The sequence below is a fragment of the Zosterops lateralis genome, assembly GCF_965231275.1.
Source record: "Zosterops lateralis genome assembly, chromosome: 2".
In the NCBI taxonomy this organism is placed as follows: Eukaryota; Metazoa; Chordata; class Aves; order Passeriformes; family Zosteropidae; genus Zosterops; species Zosterops lateralis.
In genome coordinates, this window is record NC_139763.1 from 41,133,716 (window position 1) to 41,156,874 (window position 23,159).

The following is a 23,159-nucleotide window of genomic DNA, read 5'->3' on the forward strand; positions in this document are numbered from 1 at the left end:
TCTCGCACTGTTAAAGAGAAGCCCTGGTACCAGCCAGGGTGCAGGTCAAGCCATCTCTGAACATTCTGATTTTCACAGAGCTCCAAGCACTGAAATGTAAATTACATTCACTCATCTTCAGAGCATTCCTATAAAGAATTATAACCCCAGCTAGGAGCCACAAATGGTAGGAAAAGTTCTGGTGGTGCTCCAAAACCATGAAAATGCATCTGATGCCTGAAAACCCTTTAGTGCAGCTGCGGGGAGCAATGTGTTTTGCTAATGCTTCCACACAGGTATTGACTGGAAGTTTATGGCTGGTGTTCCTTTTCTCAGGGTGCTCGTGTGGGGCTGGGGAAATCCCCACAGCTGCAAGACAGCAGCTGAGGGAGCAGGAGGATGCTGTGCCATTTCTGAAGTGCAGTGCTTTTCCCATCATTTTTGTTAGCAAAAACAGATACAAGTCAAAACCCAGCCAATTTACAGTAGGCAAAAAGGGGAAAACTCTGGAGAATGATGAGCAAGGCTATGAATGTGCAAAAAAGCAGCTTAACGGCATGTTGAAATTTCTGCTTGAATTCTTGTCCTTTGCAAGAGGAATTAAAAAAATGTGCAATCATGTGTGCAGACTTCACCTCAAGTGGGGCAAGGAGCATAATGAAACCTTCTGTTAAGTGCAACTGCCTGACACAGAGGCTACCTCAGGGACACAAAACCAGTTCAATGTAGATACAACATACCTGTTGGGATAAACGCTGCATGTTGCTGCAACTGAGCATTGGCAAGAGCCTGTTGATAGTGCAAGACACTGGGATTGAAAACGGCACTGGCACCATTGCTTTTTTCAAGTGCTTGTCTCTTTGGTAAAGGGTGAAGAACACCGGGAGGAAAGGCCTGTAAATAAGAAAGTTAGTTAAAATGGCGCCATTTTTAAGACCTTGTCTGTAACATATACATAAATACAAAAACTTAGTATTTTTTAAAGCGGCTAAAGATGCCTCGCCATGCATATTAACTCAAAGCACAGCAATGTAAAATGAGTGAAATTTCGTTATTGGTAGCAAAAGCATGGTACTATTAACCTAGAACTGTAGCAGCACAACTACTGAAAAGAAACGTTTGCTTTAAAGCAACAAAAATGGCATTGCCTTTAAGTAGGTTTTCAAATATTACAGGGAGAAAAAACCACTTGTGTTTCATTGCCAAGTATTTTCTTTTATTTTTAAATTTAAATATAGTTTCCTATTATTACACAGATTAATGGATTACATTATGCATTTTCAATTACAAAAGCAGTTTTATCTCAATTCGACTTTTCATGAGAGATTTAAAAAAGATGAAACTGTGTTAGGAACCAAACTAAATCGTCTGCGGTCTATTACGTATGAGAATGAGATGGATAAATAGAGCTTCCGGTAAATTAACGAGTATGTGAAATCATTTCCGGTTGATGTTTGAAAAGTAAAGCGATACAAATTTCATTAGTTGCTTCTCTGAAGGAAAAAAAATAAATTATAATAAAATTAAAAAAAAAAAAAAAAAAGAAAAAAAAAAGCTACATGCAAAGCAAAAGGTGAAAGGTCAAAGTACCAGGTCTACAGTTGCTTCGAGAGGTCGCTTCATTGCTTTGGCAGTCGACTGAGTCTTTTAATAACAGGCAGCGAGCACATGATGGCAGTGGGCCAATGGGAGTCAAGCGAATTAACATACAGGTAAACAGCAAGCAGAGGTGCGTCATGGGAACGGCATTGCATTTGTGGATAGGTGAGAAGGAAAAAAATATTCTGAATGCAATATACAACATACAAAACACTAGGCATGCACAACAACAAAAATGTCTTCTAAAGAAATGAATATTACATTTTGAATTAGTACCGAAGCAAAAATGCATCTACTATACCTTAGTTAAAAGCATATAAGAGAGTAAAATATAGATGTTTGAAATTCAGGAAAGTTGAGTAAAACAGCAGCTTGCAGACACTATTAAGCATCATATAAACACTTCACAGAGATGCAGAAAGTTTTAAGGATACACCTATTGGAATTCCTGATAAGTTAGTTTGGTCACATTTTGAAGTGGGAAAATTCGTTTGGGAGATTACATTTTCAAATAAAAAAACACTAGTGAAAGTTGTAATGCATTACAAATGCTATTAATATCAATGCTTACAAGGTGAGTGTCTTTTAATTTAGAGAAGTGAATCATTCAATGGTCAAAATGAGAGAGGTTCTCCTTTGCCAATACAAAACAGAGTACATAGTATGTCCAGTTACACTAACTTATCATTAATTCCTTTTCTCCTACAGCTCTGTCATTTTTGTAGATTTTTTTAAATCTTGTAACTTACCACATTACATTGAGAGGGAAAAAGATCTTTTAGAACTGAAAACATACTTTCTAAATTTTGCTATAACCTTCAGTAGCAGGGAACCTTCAGGAGCAGTGAGTAAAATTGGGCTCCCAGTTCATAAGCCAACATCAACATATGAGTTGTGATACTAGCCCACCATTATTAATTTTTCAAAAGAAAGTATTTAGGCATAGTACATAGGCATATACATTTATGTATTCTTTCACAGTAAATTCAAACTTATGGCTGATATGACAGCATTCTGTAAAAAAACTTTCTCATATAAAATACTACTCTCAAGTTTTATAGTGTAAAGAATTCTTACAAACTTTTAGAAAGGAAAGAAAAATTTACTTAGAAATCAAAATTTTAACTTCTGTTTTTTAAACACAGGCTGATATTTAGCTCTTTTTAGAATATGCAGATTATGTCTACCTTGAAATCAGTATGTGGAAATAGGGAACAAAAGTTGAGGTGGGGGAAGAGGACAAGGCACAAAATGCCTGCAAACACCTTGTGGTCATAAGTTTATCATGTGCCAACAGGGTATTCTGCAGGAAGGTCCTCATTTTACTTATTCTTTGTTTCTGTCTCTTTGCATGAATCTTCTCAACACCCTCCTCACCCCTTCTTTAGCACTTTTCTGGATTATATACCCTGATCTACAGGATCTGCTCATCTCTCTGGGCCCAAGACCCAGACACAAGAAGAAATACCTAGTCTGAAATAGGGAGCTGGACAAACTTCTGTCTAAGCAGGGCACTGTGCAGGTACCACTTCAGAGAACATCACTGCCTGGGGCACATCCTCAGAGCCACTCTGCCTCCACCACAGAGGGAAGTCTATGCAGAGGTGACATGGTACAAATGAATTCAGCATTATGCAATGATGAAGTCCACAAGTTCATATCAATGTCGCTAAGAGTAAAGTGTTTCAGTTAATTACCTTTATTATCCAAATACAGATCTTATCTAATCTCACTTTTTAACTTATTATCTCTCTGTTTGTTATTGCCTTTCTCCAATTTTTCTCCATGCTCTTCTTAACATCACCTCCCTACTCTGAAGCTTTCTTCTGACTTTCCCCTCATATTCCACAGCAAGTTCAGTTTCAAGTCTTCCCAACTTGAAGGCTTGATTTCTTCCTAAACATACTCATCAACTTTACTTCCACATAGTCTCCCATTCTTTCCAGGCTTTCAAACTGCTCATTTTGCTCTCCTACATTAATATTTCATCTCATCCTGATAATAAAACCTCCTTTGCCTCTTTCTTTCCCATCAGACTATCTCCTCAACATTTGATCTACATAACTAACAAGCACTGAATCAATAGCTACAGGATGGAGAGGAAGAGGACATGAAAAGGAAATAAAGATAATATCAAAAAATGATCAAACATCCAAGGCACACTATTTGCCTGCCATACAGCACATTGGTATGCTACAATGTCTCCTGGAATACAAAAAAGATCCACACAGCAGTGGCCAACATGAATGCGCAAAGAGCTCCTGACAAGTCAAATGAAAGAAGGAAAGCCCACAAGAGGTGGGAGCAGGGACAGATGGCTAAGGAGGAACCAGGACACAGCCTGAACATGCAGGGATATGTTGGGAGAGTCAAAGATCACCTGGAGTTGAATCTGCAAGGGATGTGAAAGACAACCAGAAGTGCTTCTCAGCAACAAAAGGAAGACTAGAGAAAATGGGTTTCCACTGCTGAATGGGGCAGGCAACGTGGTGACACAGGGCATGGAGAAAGCTGAGATTCTGAAAATCCTTTCCATCTCAGTCTTTATTAGCAAGACTGGCCTTTAGGCCAGTGGGAGACCAGTGGGAAAGTCTGAAGTGAAAAAGATTTTCCCTTGGAGAAGGATGATCAGGCTAAGTAACATTTGAACAAGCTGTATGTACACAAACCCATAGGAACTAACAGAATGCACCCTGTATGCTGAGGGAGCTGGCCAATGTCACTGCAAGGTGACATTAAATTATCTTTCAAAGATCGCTGTGACTAGGGGAAATTCCCAAAGACTGCAAGAAAGTAAATGACACTCCCATCTTCAAAAAGGCAGGCAGGGAGGTCTAAGGACTGACAGGTTGATCAACCTTACCTCAGTCCCTGGGAAAGCAATTGAAAACCATCTGCAAACAGATGAAAGCCAAGACAATGATGGGAAGTAGTCAGCATAGATTTATGACAGGGAAATTCTGCTTAACCAGCCTGATATCCTTCTATGATGAGACTGGCAGGCTGGTGAAGGGAGAGCAATGGATATTGTTTCTCTTGATTTCAGAAAGGATTTCAACACTATTTCATCCTCACAGACAAATTTATTTATCATGGGGTAAACGGGAAAGAGGGAGGTGGACATTGTCCCACATGCCAGGCTCAAAGGGATGTGACCAGCAATAGAGAGCCCAGCTGGAGGCCAGTCACCAGTGGTGCAAAACTTGAAGTGGTTGATACACAAGATAGATGTGCTACTGCTCAGAGGGCCTAGAAAGTCTGCAGAAAAGGGCACAGGGGAACTTCAGTAAGTCCAACAAAGAGCAATATCAAGACTTGCACCTGGGGAGGTGTAGGAGAAGGGAATACAGGTGACCTTGCCCCTTGTAAGTAACAGGTGTGTTAATTACCCCACTCAGCCTCACCCCTGGTGAGTCACAGCTATAGCCAATAAAGATAAGTGTGATAAAAGGGAATGGGTTAGCCGGTGAGGGGATCATCATGGAGGAGAAATCATGAAGAAAGATCCTGGGGAGAGAGCATTGCTACTGTGAGGTCAATCTGGGTCTGCAGTTAGAGCCTGTTGTTGGAACCTGTAGTCATAGTCTAGCCAGGTAAAAGCCTGCAGTCAGAGGTTTCCCATGCAGCCTAGAGCAGGAGCTTGCTGCAGGCAGAGTCAGTGAATAGTTGGGGTCAGGATAGATGAGCTGTAAAGAGGAATAAACCAGGACCCTTTTCATGCTGTGATAAACAAGAAGTCTGTCTTGGCTCATTTCTACCCTCTAACAAGAGGGCTGCTGCAACAGGGAGGAATGTCATGATGCACCAGTACACGCTGGGGGCCACAAAATCTTGGCAGAAAAGACCCTAAAGATCCTGGTGGACACCAAACCAGTAATGCTCTCTCATGAGCAAAGGCATGCTGGGCTGCATTGGGAAGTCTCAGCAACAGGTGGAGGGAGGTGATTCTTCCCCTCTACTCAGCCCTGGTGAGGCTGTATACGGAGCACTCTGTCCAGGTCTGGGCATCTCAGTACAAGAAAGATACAGGTGTACTAGAAAACACTCCCATAAAGGACCTGAAAGATGATCAAGGGACTGGATTCAGCCTGGAGAAGATACAGGGGAATCTTACTAGCGTGTACAAATATCTGATTTCAGAGTAAAGATGGAGCCAGTGGTGCCCAGGAACAGGAAAAGAGGCAATTAAAACAAATTTAGATAAAAGAAATTCCTTTTAACTGTAAAATTTAAAAAAAAAAAACCAAACAAAACACCAAAACATTTCTTTTTATTGGAAGTATGCAGCAAGTTTTCAAGTTATGGAGTTTCTGTCCTTAGAGACTTTAGTAAACCAAACAGGCACATCCTGGGCAATCTCCTCTAGCTCCCCTGCTTAGGCAGGAGAAACAGGCTGAAATATTTTGTACATACTTCTCTGCAAAATGTTACCCTGAATTACAGGTCCCTGTTGCCTTCTCCAGTGACATTAGACTGCTAACATTTCAATTCTGTGTTTCCAAAGATGCTTCATCTTGCTTTGAGGCTAATGCAACTCTAATTAAGCCTTATTTAAAACCACAGGATATATATCTGCAACCATTACCAAAGTGCAAAAAAATTTAATTCCCTCATCTCTCTCCTTTCTTATTCAGTATAGTGCCTAGAAATATTACGTTCTCTAAATGAACAATAAATATTGCACAACAGAAGCTAATCAGAATAAAAACCCAATCTCTGCTTTAATTTCCAGATGGTATTCAATTTCTGCAAGCACAGGAAACTTTAACTAAAAATCACCCAATTTGAAACAAAGACTGTGGATACTATTAGAGAAAGAATATTAGAACTTAAGAAATATTCTTCTGCTTGGTGGCTTACTTTCTTGCATAACTAACCCTTTGTCCCTCAAAAAAAGTCTGGTCTTTTCTAATTTGTTGAATACAATAGCTTGGGATAGTTATGTACTGTACTGTATTGTTTCTGGTAGGATTTTTAACTAGAGAATAACTGTATTGTCTATAACTATTGTATGCACTGCCCACAAGTCCACAAACCACATCTGCTTAATTATTTGTCCACTGCCAGCAATGAGGACAATGATTCTTTGATTTGCTGCCAGCAGTTTTGTCTCTCAAGTCAGATCCTGCATGTTCAATTTATTTGACTTTATCAATATCACTGTAAATTCACCAACTTTCCTGGTAGCAACTGTAAGAGGTATCCAATCCTGGTGAAGGAGTGTCTTGTCTGAACAGTTTAAATTAAGAGGCTAAAATACCTGAAAATAAAAGCCCTCACTCTCTTTTCTTCTGTCTGTAGCCAAAATGTTTCTTTCCTAATGATTCCCATTATAGTTTACTACTTTAAAACCTCATGATTCAAGTAACTGGCCCATAATAGCAGGAGAGGCAAGAAGTCTCTAGGAATGAAAAGCATCTGACCAAAGATCAAAAAGATACAGGCAATGCTTTTTAGTCATTGGGGATAGTTGTAGATCTACAGAAGGCAGTTCTTTCTCATCCTCAGGCTGGCACTAATGGTAGATCAGATGAGTGTTCCTGGTTTTCCTACACTACCAGTACAGTGAGACCAAGGTGGCTGGCTGGTTGTCTCATTTCTAATGTGGACTGTGCTGAATCTCAATGCAGGCTTCTGTTCTACTACTGATCTCTGAAGCAAACTCTCTCTCTTTGCTTTTCTTCCAAATTTCCACATGTATATCTGCTGTCAAAGAGCTAAAACAGCATATGTGTCCCTGTTTTCCTGGGAACACTGAAGCTTATCAGTTTTGTTTCTGTTTGGAAATACTAGGAGCAAATTTACGTATAATTAAGGCAGAGAACAGAAGTGGTATAGAGTGTCATTTGCTTCACTGTCTTGAATAGAAATACAGCATTAAAATAAGGGCATAAAGAAAAGAAAGTGCTTCCTCCCATCAAGCAATAGTAATAATTTTTTAAATTCTTATCTTTCACCAAAATAAAAAAAAAAAAGGGAAAATAATAAAAAAAGAGGCAAAAGAGAAAAGAAAGTATAAGCAAACAGCATTAAATTGAAGCAAAATATGCATCAAAAAAAGGGCAGCCATACATGCCAGCACTTACCATCACAGTCGCAGCTGCCGCAGCTGCCTGGGCTGCCACTGCAGCCTGGTTGGCTTGGTGTTGCGCCGCTTTGATTTTGGCCTGCAAATGTGCAGGAGGGTGAAAATACTTGCATTTCTCCCTCATGCAACGACCTTTTATGTAATCCATACACACGGTTACAGTGTTGTCGTTTGTGTCAATCATTGTGCTGTCTGCCGGATGCGCAAAGCGGCAATCAGTCTCTCCACGTGCACAGTTCCCCCGCTGGAACTCCCTGCACACCTACGTGCAAAACAACACACGTTGCAGGGGCACAGCTCGCTGCAACGTGAAAGGGCAAGGAGTGCCCCATGCCCCCAAAACACAGACCGGCCTTCCCCTGTTAGTTCAAGTTTTGCAGCAACTTCAATTAAATAAACCTTCATCTTTTGGTGGCCGGGGGAGTGCTCCTATTTTACCCCTATGTTCTTGGCTCCTCAGGTAGCTCTCTGGTAACTGTGGCTAAATAAACTGAACACACAACAGAAGCATTTCCAAATGCCTTTCCTTTTTCCTGTTCAGAAAGCAGCTGGGAAGGATACTTACTCATGTAATTGCTCCTGCAAAACTAGCTGGGAATCACAAAATATTTTGTCTCTTTCTGACTACACTTTGTATTCTTGCAGATTGACGGGTAGGGAAGGAGTTTCTCTTGCTGAAACCCAGGGAAAATACACATCAGATACACTGTATTTTTTATGGAGTCTACAAACAAAATTGAGAGCCTACTTAAAATAATTTTCAAAAATGGTCAGAATGAACACAGTGCTTTTCCTAAGAAGAAATGTGCTCCAGACACTGGTGCTTAGGCTTTTGGGAAAGGACATTAATTTCTGCAAGAGCCATTTGGCCTCCTTGCGTATTCGGATCACAGAGTCCAGCCCTGCAGCGATCCAGCAACAGCTGGGAGGCTCTGCACATAGCTGGGGGCTTGTCCCTTCAGCCTGCTGTGGGGTTGGTAATATTCCACATCTCCACTGGCAGCACAGGGCTGAAGGGCTGCACCATTCCCCTAATATCAATCCATAAAGCTACAAAATTCCCTTATTATCAGTGCAGATAAAACAGGACAACTATTACTGAAATAAAAAAGTGCTTGTTAGATATTTCATCAAGGCATACCTTTACAGGCACGTATACCTGAGGTTTCTTGAGATGATGAATTTTACAAAAAATGAAAACTCATGTTGATGTCTGTGCATTAAATATAATCAAAACCACGACCTTAAAAAGAACATTATTTAATTACCACTGGCTGCAAGTGCAGAAATCCTGCCTGGTTACAAGTTTTTTATTTGTAGCAACTGAATTTAAGCTTCACTTCTAAAACAACAGTTACACCCTCCAGGATCTCTCACATAGCCTAACAAAGAATGTATTTCTAGCCACAGTGGTGTTCACAGTACCTCCAGTTTATCAGTCCTGAGCAGTTTCTGGGTAGCAGTTGAACTGGGGACTGAAACCGGTGGACTTCCAGGAACAATGACAGGCGGCGTGGGTAGGATCTCAGTCGGGACTAAGCCAACTCCTGGTGTTACTGGCGTTAGGTAAGGAGCAAAGCTAATAGCTGTGTTCGTTCCTATTGTGGGACCCACCGGAAATGTGGGCTGAAAAAGGAAAACACACACCAAGATGAAAAAAAAGTCCCTTAATCAATAGCTTACTATTTGTCTTTTGCTTGCTGTTCTTTCTGGCACTGATTCATTTTCTTAATGAAAAATCTTTAAACAGCCGGTAAAACACACAGCATCCTCTCTTGTTTTAATCATGTAACACATTCCAGCAGCACATGAAGAACCACCTGTGTAACTCTATTACTGGAAAAGAATCCACTGATGCAAAGGAAGTCCTATTTTGAACCTGAATCTGTGGAGGTCCAGCTTACACTGCAGCCTTATTTACACATCTAAAAGTAGAAATAACATAGACTTTATTGCTTTTTCTCAATACCTGTTTTCCTTGGGAAAACAGGCTGTTTTTCAAAGTATTCAGATTTCATAGCTGAAGCGTTATTAACTATATTAAAGCCATATTTCTAATAAGAGTACGTATAATGAGCTCTTTGGCATGTAACTTCCAGTATGTTTGCATACTGTATTTTGCCACCTCCTGCAATTATATGTTACTGTGCCTCATACACTGAAAAAATTCACCTCTGCAAACGTTTGTGTGCTCAGCTGTCACCAGTGGCAAGCAGAATAAATACTATAATCTCAGCTGGACACAATATTTAGAAAGGGATTATTCAGGCTTAGATTAGTTCATCATATGAAAAACTTTGATTGGAGGGAGTGATATGAGTCTAAAAATCTTGTTTTGTTCCTTCCTACAGTGAGTCAGTGAAGTCATGACCAGAAGAAAGAGCATTTGTGTGATGCTAAAACAGCCATGATGAGGCAGAGTAGTAGGTTTGTTACAACCAGCTCCACAGGGGTGGAGGCAGAACATCAATCACCATGGTCAGCCCATGCTCAGACCTGGAAAGTGCTTTAGTTCTGCAGAGCTGAGTACCCTAGAGAGTGAAGCTATAATTATAAATGAGGAAAAACTATGTGGAAAAACAGGACACATCTCCGATTAGCTTTGTCAGAAATTAGGTTCTCAAATAAGCCAGCAGCTAGAAACACAACAGCACAACACTAAGACTTCAAAACATTTTAACAAAGGAGAAGTGTCTTTCTCGTTAAGGTGGTTTGCATGACATAAAAGATGTAGAAAATACACAAGAGAAAACACAGGACCTAGAAGGCAGGTTTTTTCTTTTTTGTTTGTGTTTGGTTTTCTTTGGGTTTTTTTTGTCTTTGGAATCAATTACTGAATTATAAATGGATGTGACTTATTACCAATAAGATGCTCTGAGCATACAGATTAACCAGGATAACCAACTATACAGAAATGGCATCTAACTGCCCTTATGAGTTAAAAGTGTGTTATGCTGTGTCTTAATCAGTGATCAAATCTGCTTGATATCAAGCAACCCAGTTTATATGTCAAACATGAGGTAAATTCTGAAGGGCATAATAATGAACATTTATATGAAACAATGGTTTGACTATGTTGAAAACAATATGTGTTAAATGGAATACAAATAACAGCTTGGTGTCGGATATAATTTTAAAAATAAATCCACTTGTCAAATGACTTCTATGAAATTTTCTTTCACTTTTTATCCATTTGGTCAAGGCTGAGTCATCTTAATCTGGCAATTTATGTGAGATAGATCTGGCATTTTTATCACAATCAGTACAGAAGACATTACGTCAATGAAATTGTAAAGTTCAAATGATGAAATGGATGAGAAGAAAAAGGTATAATTTTGCCATTTCAATTTTTCTCATAATATTAAGCAGTGGAATTTATTACTTCATCAGAAGTTTTTCTGGTGAAAACTCAAGCAATAAATCCCTAGGAAATATCAAGACACATTAGGAGGTCAACATTACCAGATACAATTTAATGAACATGTACCAGAAATTCAGGGAGACACTCAATTCCCTATCCCACCTGACAGTAGATGTTTTCATTATTGAAAAAGACATCTGGAGTGAGCTTCCTGTGACCAAATGCATATTTCTTCTGACATAGCTACACTTGACTTCTGTGGTAACCCATGGAAAGACAAAGGCACTTTGAAAACTAAATCATCTAATCCGAATGCTGATGTCTGGAATGAGCCAAGTAAATAGTGATTAGGAGTGCCTATGTCTTTTGATAAACTATAAACAGACCTTGGAAACTCACTGCAGAAGTTGATGCCAACACTCCAGATGCCTCAAGTTAGAGAAAAAAATCCCACTCCAGTGGGATGTCTTACACGAGGAATTTAGATTGAAAAAACGTCATTAGCAACCATGTGTGAAAAGTTTAATTCAGATTACTTGCCAAGCCATGGTTTGGAAGTCTGCTACACTAAGGAGCCCAACTGCAAGGGCTTCCCAGAGCAACTGATCACTTCAGTGCATATCCAAAGATGCTGCTCATGCATGCCAGACTCTAGTTCTATGTCACCTCCTGGATACGAAGTGTCTCAGGCACCATATGAATCACCTTGAGACAAAACGCTGAGTTTGTGAAGTGCAAGCACCACCAATTCTCTCTTATCCTTGGACACTTCAGACTTCAACAGAGTAAGAAAATGCTACCCATTAACCTTTGCTCCCAGTACTGAGATTAAATAATATTTAAAGCCATTCAAACTCATAGACTCCCGAGAAACTTTGTGTTTCTACTCAAATTACTTACTAGCAAATTATTGTTATTATACAAATCTTTACCTCCAGACGGATTATACTTTAAAATCTTGCAAACATGATATGAAATGCATTAAGAAGGGAAAAAGAGAGGGGAAAAAATGCAAATTATTATGGGATAAAAGAAAGTAAGTCTACAGCAACACTCCATTACATCTTGAAATGCAAATATAAATGAGCATATCTCTAGCATCTTGACCATTCCTTAAATAAAAAGACAGGGATTGTTTTTATTGATACTTTTTTGAGAACTTTTGCAGGTCAATAGAGTCTTCAACTTTACTTACCATTAAGACCATCAGAGAAATACACTTACCACTGGCTGTAGTGGTGTCCCTGGAAACATGAACTGCATTTGCTGGGCGAGCATTGCTGCTGCAGTTTTTTGTTGGATTAAGTTGTTCCTGCCATTGATTTCCAGTTGAGTTTTTAAATGTGTTGGTGGATGAAGGTACTTGCAGTTCTCCCTTGTACAACGACCCTGGAAAAAGAAGTCACACTAATCAGTCGGCTGCTTTTGATGATAGTTTAATGCCTCCGAGCAAAATATTACACCATAAACTAAGCAGGAACTAATGAAACACAGGGTGTTTCCTGGGAACTATGTAGAGGGCTGGGAGGAGCTAATGGCCTTGAGCTCTGCCTCAGCCCACCACCTCTGATTGATCATTAAGTCTATTAGCCATGGAAAAAAAAGAGAAAGGCTGTGAATCAGCATTTTCATTGTTAAGTACAGATCACTGCCACTCAATTAATAATCTCAGAACTGTCCAGACTGCCTGAATTGCTTCTCATGACATCCTGGCGAGAGTATCTGGTGTTACCTTAACAAAAAAGTTTTTTATTAAATGACATCACATGATGAATAACAAATTGTAACCTTCTTTAAGAGAAATGCAGCTTTTAAGTACATTGTATTAAAAATAATTGTGATCACGGCAGTGAGGATCTAAAGTTGCCACTCTCTGCTTGTGTTCTCTCATACATTCTCCCTTATTCTAGTTCACTGCCTTCCAGCCTCCTGTTTTTATTACCTCAGCACAACTTTGAAATATTTCCATACAAGCATAAAAGAAGTAAAGGTGGTACTTTGACAGCCTAAATTTAGAAGCAGTGCATGAATCTAAATCTGAAGGTACACAGCAAAAGGACAGCTCCAATCAACATGAAAGGAGTTTTTAGACAGCCATGAGATAATAAGAGACAATAGAAATACAGGTGGGCTGTCATCTTGAGGTGGCTTGGGTTAGAGGACACGGATGTACAAGCTGACCCCAAACACAGGTAGAGTGGCGTAGGACACACTGATACGTTTTCCCCCAGAAATGGAAATTTTAGGGTGCACCAGGAGGTTGTGCAGCTGCAGGGCAGGACCTGCTGAGATCAGAAGCTCGTTGATGACACAGCTCAGAAACAAACACAGAATTTTAAGAGCTGTGACTAGAGGGCCTAAAGCATTAGTCAAACCGCATTGGATACACTCAACTTGTACACGCTGTTTCCAAATTGAGATGTTTCTAAGAAGTGCTTTTTGAACTTCTCATTCACCAGTATTAGGGCTTTACTATTTGTAGACAAGCAGGAATATCTGTCTATAATCAAGAAAGCATCCAGATCTCTATGCAGGAATATCACACAGTACAGACATACACTGACTCTGTGTATGCACACACACACACTGCTACAACAGGCTTCAAATCTCCCAGCACTAGTGTTATTTGTTATACTTTTGACTTAGACACCAAAACAATGCAGATTCTGCCTCAAATTTCCTACAAGGGGTGAGTTAGACACGTTCAGGAAGCTTCTCCTGTGTCGAGACTGATGAGAATGCAAACAGCTATTTCCACACTATTAGTCCATTGAGATCAGTCCTTTCCTGAACTGCCCCTGGCTGCTGCTGAGAGTACGATAAACAGCAGAAGCCAGAAAATGCAAGAAAGCTAAAAATTTAAGAAAAAGCAATGGTCTCAGTGCTGTTTTAACCTCCTAGTACAGACGCAGCCACTTCCAGGACATCATGCCTTCCTTCTGTTGCGAGAATCACTAATGCTGCATGATTTAATGAATTACACAAAAGGAACATTACTTCGTTAGCTGGCATGAGCAGAACCAGAAATAGTCATGATTTGATGGACACAAAAGAAAGCTGGCTCTTTCATTTGGGGGGGAATGTGGCCTTTACCATCATAATGCTAAACTGGAGCTGATTCAGCACAGACAATGAGCATATTCTTTTTTGTTGGCTGATGAGGCCAACTGATATAGACATTTTCAACTGAGATCTATTTTACCTTAGCCTGTTTTGTATATGGATGGCGCCTACAGAAAATCTAAAAATTAAAGCAGCAAAAGCATATCAAACTACTGAATCTGATGGAAACATTAACCTATGCAATCAAAAATGTTCCTTAAACAAGGACTGAGAGCAACTCATGCACAGTGGCTTCTGAAGTACCTTAAACGTGAAGAGTGCCTTTAGCCAGATCTCCAGTCGTACCTCTGAAAGCACACAGTTACTGTATACCACCACTTCAAGCTTTGCAAAGCAACCCACAGTGCACAAAAGATTGGCTATTTCTGAAAACTTTCAAAACAGTCCAACCATACAAAAATGTACTGTCCTCTCTGAAGTTATTCATGTCTGTGCATCGTTTACTAGTTTTTTGAGCTCCTGGTTAGCAATGAAAGTACATACTATAAAAGAGCTGTGTGGTCCCACCACGCTGCTATAGAAAACCCTCTAAACAGATCAAGCCTTGTTGAAATGAAATGACCCAAAATAAACTGCAGTGGAATGAGCACTGAAAATAGTGAGTAAATTAATCTGCCCTCACTACCAAATTAAATAAATTCTGAGACTGGCTTTCTTACTTTTTGGACCTACAATGGTAGCAAGAAAACACCTATAAGGAATTTTTTGTTCCTTTTTTCTCAAATGCTCAATTTCCCAACTACTAATCACTGCACAAACAAAAATTCAAACTTGTAGTATCATTGCAGTCAAATGAAATTATATTGACCCTGAAATTTTTTGTTTATTAAAAAGTCAAATATGAAGTCCAACTGACATGACAGCACATATCAACCAGAAGGCAGGACAGGCAACTGTACACAACATGCAGGCATATTCAACATATTGGTTGGGTCACCATCAATGAGTCCATTCTGTAAAAAGCTACTATGCCAGAAGGCCACATCATCACAAATGTGGAGACAAAATCAGGTACTTCAACTTTGAGGCGCATCAATACCAAGCCTCTGAAGCAAGGCTTACTTCATCTTAAAACCACAGCAGTTTAGGAGCTGTTCCACAGACATTCAGTCCCTCTGGCACAAACTCAGCAGGATAAGGCAGGCGACAGGGAAAAATAATTGCTTCTTACAACTTTTAACCTGTTCCCAGATATGAGTCAGAGTCCTGAAACTGAGGGCACAGAGAGATTGGTTTGAAACTGGGTCCCTAGAAACTCCTATCACCCATGAAGTGAAGGTTATCAACAAGCACATCATAAGTGGTTGTGCACTTCCCATGGGAGTTCATGGAAAAAAAAATCACTTTCAATGAGCTCTCTCCGTATATGCAATGGATAGCAACAATGAACAGACATCAGATTACATTCCCAGCAGTCTGATACTCCCCTCATCCTGGAAGGATGGTACCTAACTCTGACCATTTCTTTCTTTGCCTTTGTCCTCTACAGCTGTCTAGCCTACTGCCTAGCACCGTATTTCAGGCAGGTAATGGAAAGGTTTAACAGAAAAACTACTTTTCTACCGCTCATTATCCAGACTAGAACATGTTGTGGCTTGTGTCAGGCTGTCCCACAGGTTTCATTCTAGTAAAGCAGTGGAAGAGGGAAAGGGTGCATCGAGGAGCTGGGAACTCAAAGGACTTCAGTGCCCAACACCACAGCACAGCAATGAAAGGCTCCACTTCTGCAGAGGCAATGGTCTTGGGAGTTGCTACCTGACTCAGTTAATTTCAAAAACACATCCCTTAACTAGCCATGTTACACCATTGAGTGTTTTTTTAAATCAACAGATTTTTCTATTAAGAACAATAGGCAGTTTGTCTAAGATCAATGCCACAAGACAGCCCACAGACTAGAGCATACTAAAAAGCTAGCTATGTGCTTAGAGTTTTAAATTTAAAATAAGCAAAATGAGGTGAATGTAGAAGTAACACCCCATAACTCTGCATATTAACACACTAAGGATCCATTTCCTGTCTTTGAATATTTCATAAATTCACAACTTCTTTCTGTATTTTACTTTTACTCTAATAGTAACAACAACAACAATAATTAATTCAAGTTTGGGAATTGCTTATGTATAATAATCAGTTATCTTTTACTTATTAAAATTATCTTTCATGAAAGTAAGATGTTTGAACAGAAAAAAAAGAGGCAAAACAATATTTCTTCTATCTATCTCTTAAGGCAAGAATCAACTAAAACTTCCAGAATTATTTTGCTCAGGTATGGAATTTCACGCAATTTACTGATGCTATTAGTGAGAAATATGAGTGGGAGCATGACTCCCCCAACTCACAGCACAGCCTGACATCTGACACCTCTTTAAAAAACAGGTTATCCAATGAGAAGCAGAAAGTCAGAGGCCTGCTGCCTCGCAGGTGTCTGTCCCTTGTTCCAAACCTCGCTCGCCTGGGTGCTTCAAGCTCCCCCTACTCAACTCTGTTCTCCATAAACTCCCAGCTTCCTACTGTACCTCACCTCCCTCCTTGCTTCTCCCCTCCAGCACCCTCCCACCTCTGCTAACTATAGCCAGGACACAACTCACACGATAATTATAACTTGCTGGAGCCGCGTGTGTCCCGAGGAGCCGGCCAAGACGTGCACGCTGCTGGCAGACCACACTCGGGAGTGGCTCAGTGCCCACTCCTGCCTTTTCCTTAATAGGGTAAAACTTTGCATCTCTCTTCTACCCAGACACTGGTTTTTGCATAACCAGTGAGAACTTTGAGATGTGTCTTTGAGATGTCTGCTTCTAGCAACTTTGCTTGAAATCAGCTATATTGTTCAGAAGTTATTAGGGTGAGAGGATGATGCTGGCAAAAATATGGACAGTGCAATTATGCAAAACCTGCTTACTTAAGAAAACAAGCTAAACCTAAAATGCAGATGAAATTGTATGAACTCTCATGATTGATTATGCAGTCTAATGGGAAAAGAAGAAAAGTATGTAACTTCCAAATCATAAATGGTTTTAGAAAGCATCTGAGCAACTGGTTCTACAAGGGAAAAAAAGATTTTTCCAGATAGACACTATGAGATCTAAACATTTCCTGGAGTTAGAAAAGACACACAAATTTTTAAAAAGTAATAATCACCTGATGCCACAACTATCCTAACTGTCCCACTTGAAAAAAACTTTTGCAATTTTCTGCATGCCTTGCACATGCCTGTAAAGATCAGAACAAATTTTAAAACAGTAATGCCTTTGCAGCTGTGGCTGTGCTGCTTAGCTAAATACTGCCCACTGAAGACATTACATACTGTTCAAACGCCACCAGAGTGGGAGCTAGCACAGGCCACTGTCCAGGGTGGTGGCAGCACATGGCAAGAATAGCCACAAAGACAGCAGTGTCAGCAGCTGAGGTGGTACCTAAGGCATAAATACCTCCTTGGAAGAGATTCTGTCAAGAGCAAAACGTGTTTTTTCTCCTTTGGGATTCCTCCTTAGCAGCCCCTCAGAAAATTCTGATTGGGAACATGTGTGGCCTCATCCAATCAATTAAAAAAATTCAGTCTTGCATAAACCAGGAACTTTTCAATTGTGATAATCCTGTGCTCCCTGAGGCTAAAAATAGAGCCAGTCAATAGGAGGGCAGGTATTTTGAGATACTTAAGCTTCTGCTCCTATGCACAGAAGCCACACTAACTCTACCAGCCCAAAACATTCAGTTGAAAAGTTATTTTTCAAATGCATAAATATCAAAAAGGAAAAAAAACAAACCCCAAAACACTAAAGAAAACACTCTGTATTCATACACAGAGAGGGATGATTCCTATTGTTCTACAGGATTTGAATGCAAGCATTTCCCTACATATTATAGTATATGAGAGTTCAATCATCAACAGCACTTTCAACACTCATGGAAAACCCTCAGAGTTCAGTCTGGACTGAATTAAAAAGTATTTCCATCTAACATCACAATCCATGAATTCAGTTTTCCTATGCAGGTCAATCTGCTTCCTAACTTCACTCAGAAATAAAAAACCAGACACTACAGCCCCATTAAAGTATTCCCTTTGCACTTGCTGTGACTATGCACCACCTCACACAATCTGTAGGACTATACATGCTCATAGAGTTATGCATGTGTCCAAGGACTTAGGGGATTTAGTTAAGCCTTAAGAATGACTAGTCAGAGATTTAAAAAAAATGTAACACAGCATTTTATTTCTTCCTTAAGGCATACAAAACATTTCAATTTCTTTTTATTTTGCATAATTTCACATCTCGACTATATTGCCTTGTAAACACGTATGCTTATGAAAACACAGGGGTTTTTAGCCTAAGCAGAATTTTATATAATGGAGAAAGAAATGGAGATTGGAATAAGATTCTTTATCTTGAAAATGAATTATTTGTGAAATTGAAAAATAGTTTAAAAGGACTACTAATAGAAGTATTAGGCTTTTGATGGTGAGTTCAAATACCTCAGACTTTACTATTTGCCATACATCTTACAAACACAGACCTAAAGGAAAAAATGTATTTCTAAACAACACAAGCATCTCTTACACTACACTTGAAATGGTTCAGCTCTTGGATATGTTTTCCTGGGAAAAAATAAAAAGGAAAAAAGCTATCAACAAAAACTACTTAAAAACAACTTTAAAACATTGCTGAGAACTTAGTTCTGTATTTATAAAGCCACCTTGCAAGTCCACCCACCAAAGTTAGTGAGTGTGCATACATATTTATATGCACCTACACACTTCCGTTTCAAGAAAAAGTAGAAGGCAAATTCACTTTCCTACTTTAAGGTAGAAAAGAAAGAAGGAAAAAAATTCTCAGGTGACTTCAGTCTGATTCAGTTTCCAACAAGCTAAGAAAACCCATTAGCTACTCTTTTAATGACTTCAATTTTTTGTAAGAAACTAAAAGCTGGTAAAATAAAAATGATCATTTTATTCATAAAAGTAGAGAACAAGAACTGCCTGTAACTGACAGAAGAAATAGAAGAATATTGAACAAAAATGGAAGCCTTACAAAAAGATGGAATGTCTAAATGATGTAAGAGTCTTACAACTGAAGACTTAATAGGAGATATTTATTTAAATGGAAAAAGACAAAATGTTCTACTAAAGAGCACATTTGCAATGCACAAAGAGCTCTGAGTCTCTCAAGATGCTCTTTCAAACAAATGTTGAGCATAGCTATAGAGAATGGTTTAATAATTTGCCTTGCAATATCAAGGGAAGTGTACCCAATATTAAATTGCTCAGAAGACAAAGAAGTCAGGCCGATATTGCAGATGGCAAAAAGAAAAAAACATTTATGAAATTCTAAGTTGTTTGACAAACATCCTCGAGATTATTCTAGCAAATAAGAAGAAAACTCAGAGAAAGAGACAACAGTTTAACATCAATTTATTTTATTTCTGTGTTTACTGCCTTGGAAATAATTTGAGAATAATAGGGCAATAGAGATTACTTCTTCCCCAATTATGTAGCTCCTTTTGTTTTTCTTTTCTCATTCCCCTTCCCCCTCCACTGGCACTCAAAATCAACCAGTTACTTTTATCTTAGCTTCAAGTTTGGCTACCAGTATTGATTAGCAGTACATCACAAGCTACGGTGGACAACCCTTGAAATGAATCTTCACTCTAATGCACAGAGACAATTTCCATGGAATGAGAAGCAGCCAACAGGTAGTAAAAGGGAAAAACCCAACAGAATGAACATAAAAAGAAAGCAGAGGGAAGCATAATCTTATTTAGATAAAATTCCTCAGATGTTTGATTTCTATTACATGGGTGGTGAGAGTCTTTATGTGGCACAAAGCCTTTGTGCAGGGCTCCAACAAACACAGCTCCCCTGTGGGAGGACTGGATGCAGCCTTCCATGGGACTCAAGATGGGCTTCAAAAGCAGAGCAGTGATTTAAGCCCTCCAACTGTGCCCTGCCAGAGACATCAACATATTCACCGATTCCTCCGTTCCAGAAAAAAATGTCTAAAACCTTCATAGAGTCTCAGGATAGAGCATTACACATAGTTAACTGATGGCTGGGCAGCTTTAACACACCTGCCCACCTCAAGGATTGAATGTTTTTGTGAAAGACAGAGGAGAGATGTGTAAATTGCGGGCTGGACCACACAGTAAGTCAAGGTGACACAGATTTTTGCTGGTAAACAACATACTCCACCATTAAATTTAACTTGAGTGAACTGTAAAAGAAGATAAGAGCTTGGTAAGAGGCAATTTTCTTCGAATTTTCTCAATATCTCAAGAGCAGACAAAAGTAGCCATTCCAGAATTAATCCCAGCAAAGAGAGGTAAGTTGTTAGGCTGCAGGGCAGCTGGCAAGAGAAAAGGCAACAGTGATGTAGCAGAACACAGAATAGGAAGATGGGTACAGCACAGCACAACTTCCTGACATACCCCTTTCCCCACTGCCTTTACAATTCCCATAAAAACCTTCAAGCAGACATATGCTGACTTTAATGGAAGCTTGCTCAAGAACAAGACCGAGACTAAATTCCCTTGCTTTGGAAACACCACTTTGCAGTGATAAGGTAGGCAAGGGTAACTGCAGAACGGACAGTCAAGCCCTGAGACACCTTATTCTCAGTGGCCTGTAAAAGAAAGGCACAGGACTTGACCCTCTAATGTCCATAGCACATATTCTCCACCATATCCAGGTTAGAAAAGAAATAGTCAGTAATGGGGAGAGGTGTTTGCCGATGAGATGCCCATAAGCCCAAAGGATGAACATCCCAGCAAGGACCAGGCAATGGGATGGTGTGCTGGCAATGGTTCTCTCAGCCATTCAAAACTCTCTATGCCAAAGAATTACACTCATTTTCCTTTCATTCTTGAACACGCCAGGAATCTTAATGCACCTCAGGAAAAGCCATAAAATCAGTCATGTGGCATCAAAAAGGAGCAGAAAATATGCCTTGGCAGTGAAGAGCCTGGTTGACTGGATCAGAAAGAAAATGGGAGTAGAGTGCTATAAAACTGATTACAGTGGCTTTGTACAGCAATTCACTGGGCCAAGGGAGCCTTGGGAAGATTCTTCATTTGAGAGTTGTAGTGAATTAAATGTGACTTGGAAAAGACTTATTTGGAATAGTCTCACCATTTGGAAAAGGTCATCAGTATGATGTAGCAAGTCTCTGACATAATAAGGGATCCACTGGTGCACTACAGAGAAGGGCAGACCTAGTGTACACCAGAAGCAACTGACTGCCTTGGACACCAGCATGCCACAGCCCCTAGCTCTCAAGCGAGATGCCCAGCAGTGCTGAACTGCCACCAGGTGACCTGACGTGTCATTGGGGAGTCCCTGTGCTACTCCTCAGGAATATGCTTTCACTCTGGCCAGGCCACCCTGCACCCGTCTATTCACTGGGGCTCCCAGTCCAGCTGGGGCTTCCTGGGACTCTTCTCTGTTGGGGATTTCACACTTTGATGGCCAATCATTTTGTAAACAAATGGAAAAAGCAAGGGCCAAGTTAAGCACACAGATGGCCAAGGACACCTTACATAACTGCAGAGGTGAAAAGTACAGAGTCTTGTCCCTCTGCAGAGGAGGAGTGTTTACCCACTCACAGTGGCAGCGCTGGCACCGCAGCTGCATTATTAATAAATCATCTGCTTTGCTCCTAGGACCAGCCAGCAAGGGCTGGAGTCTGACATCAGTTCTCAACTGATTGGAAAGTTCCTGAACACAAACAGAAATTAAAGAAATAAATACCTAAAAATGAATATATATATGCATTTTCAAGGAAGAATCACACATAAAATCCTCCTTAATTTTCACAACTGCTGAGAAGCAGGGAAAAAATTATTGAGATTAAAAGATACCATATCACTGTGGGGCTTATCTACAGAGAGCAATCAAGTATACTTGACCTGAAAAGCCAAGGGGAAATAGCACCTTTCCTCACCTTTTCTATACCCAGTTCATGCTCCTCCTCCTCTAGGAATTACCTTAACATGAGTGAAACATTTTAGCTTCCATCTTTTCTTGCAGTCTGACACACCTTGAATTTCCCTCCTCAGGGAATGGGGAAAACAGCACTACTAGCAAGAGGGGCAATGAGACCCCTGCTCTGAAGCAGCAGGACATAAGAGTTAGCAGTCAGAAATACCCAGAGAATCAACAAACTAAATCAGCTTTGAAGAAAAAAAGTCTGGTAAAAGGTCCATAAATTCAAGCAAGAGGAGAGAAGGAAGCCCTGGCATTCCAGTAACCTAAACCCCACCCTGCCTTTTCTTTTTGCTGAAGGGCTATCTATCCCCTTCCACCAGGTATTAGGAAGCTTCCAGAAGATCTAGCAAAAATAGCAAGAAATATAATGCAGTTACATTTATCTCAAATGGTAGCTTATGGAATTAGGCAGCTAAATCATGGTTATGAGAAAAGATAAGACACATTAGGATGTCTTATTACTTTCCCTGAATACTATATTCATTCCAGTACTAGAATATGGGATTGTGGTCTCAAGAGTGCTTATACCTTCTCAATACTGTGTTAAAGGAGCAGATAATTATTCTCTTCCTTAAGACAGATTCAGCACTGACTAAATAAAATTCTAGGTTAATTTCAAATTAAAATAATGCCTCTAGGTTTTCCAAGGCATATATCTGTGACTTTGGGAGGAACACACACACTAGACTCCCTACCATTTACTATATGGCAATGACATTGGAATACCTTGACAATCTCTGTGGTACCTGTCTGCATCAGTAAAAGCAGTGATACCAACCTCAATTACATGACCACATCCACTATTTTACACAGCCTTTCCCACACAGAGAATAGGCAGTCAAATGGTATTTCTTTTAACCCTGACAGTCAGCTGTGAATACTCTAACACATGTTCACTTACCTCCTGGCCTGAATACAAGCTACTCACTCCCTTTTGGGCCTATGCATAGGGCTGGCTCTACAGGATCACATTAGGAATGGCTCTGTTAAAATTATTTGTGTATTTCTTGGTCTTCTTGTGATACTAGACAGCA

At 39.8% G+C, this 23,159-nt stretch overlaps 1 protein-coding gene across 4 annotated transcripts in view; it reads right to left on the reverse strand.

Annotated features, from left to right (window-relative positions):
• The window catches only part of MBNL2 (muscleblind like splicing regulator 2), a 107,719-nt gene that overhangs the window by 22,156 nt on the left and 62,404 nt on the right, over positions 1-23,159 (reverse strand). For 3 of the 4 annotated variants that reach the window (XM_083855874.1, XM_083855875.1, XM_083855873.1), the window contains exons 3-7: positions 12,252-12,416; positions 9,092-9,292; positions 7,665-7,928; positions 1,570-1,623; positions 720-873 (exon numbers count right to left, since the gene is read on the reverse strand). In XM_083855874.1, coding sequence (XP_083712000.1) covers positions 720-873; positions 1,570-1,623; positions 7,665-7,928; positions 9,092-9,292; positions 12,252-12,416 — 838 coding nt within the window. The remainder of the gene's footprint in view (positions 1-719; positions 874-1,569; positions 1,624-7,664; positions 7,929-9,091; positions 9,293-12,251; positions 12,417-23,159) is intronic. The other variant, XM_083855876.1, reaches the window with a different exon arrangement.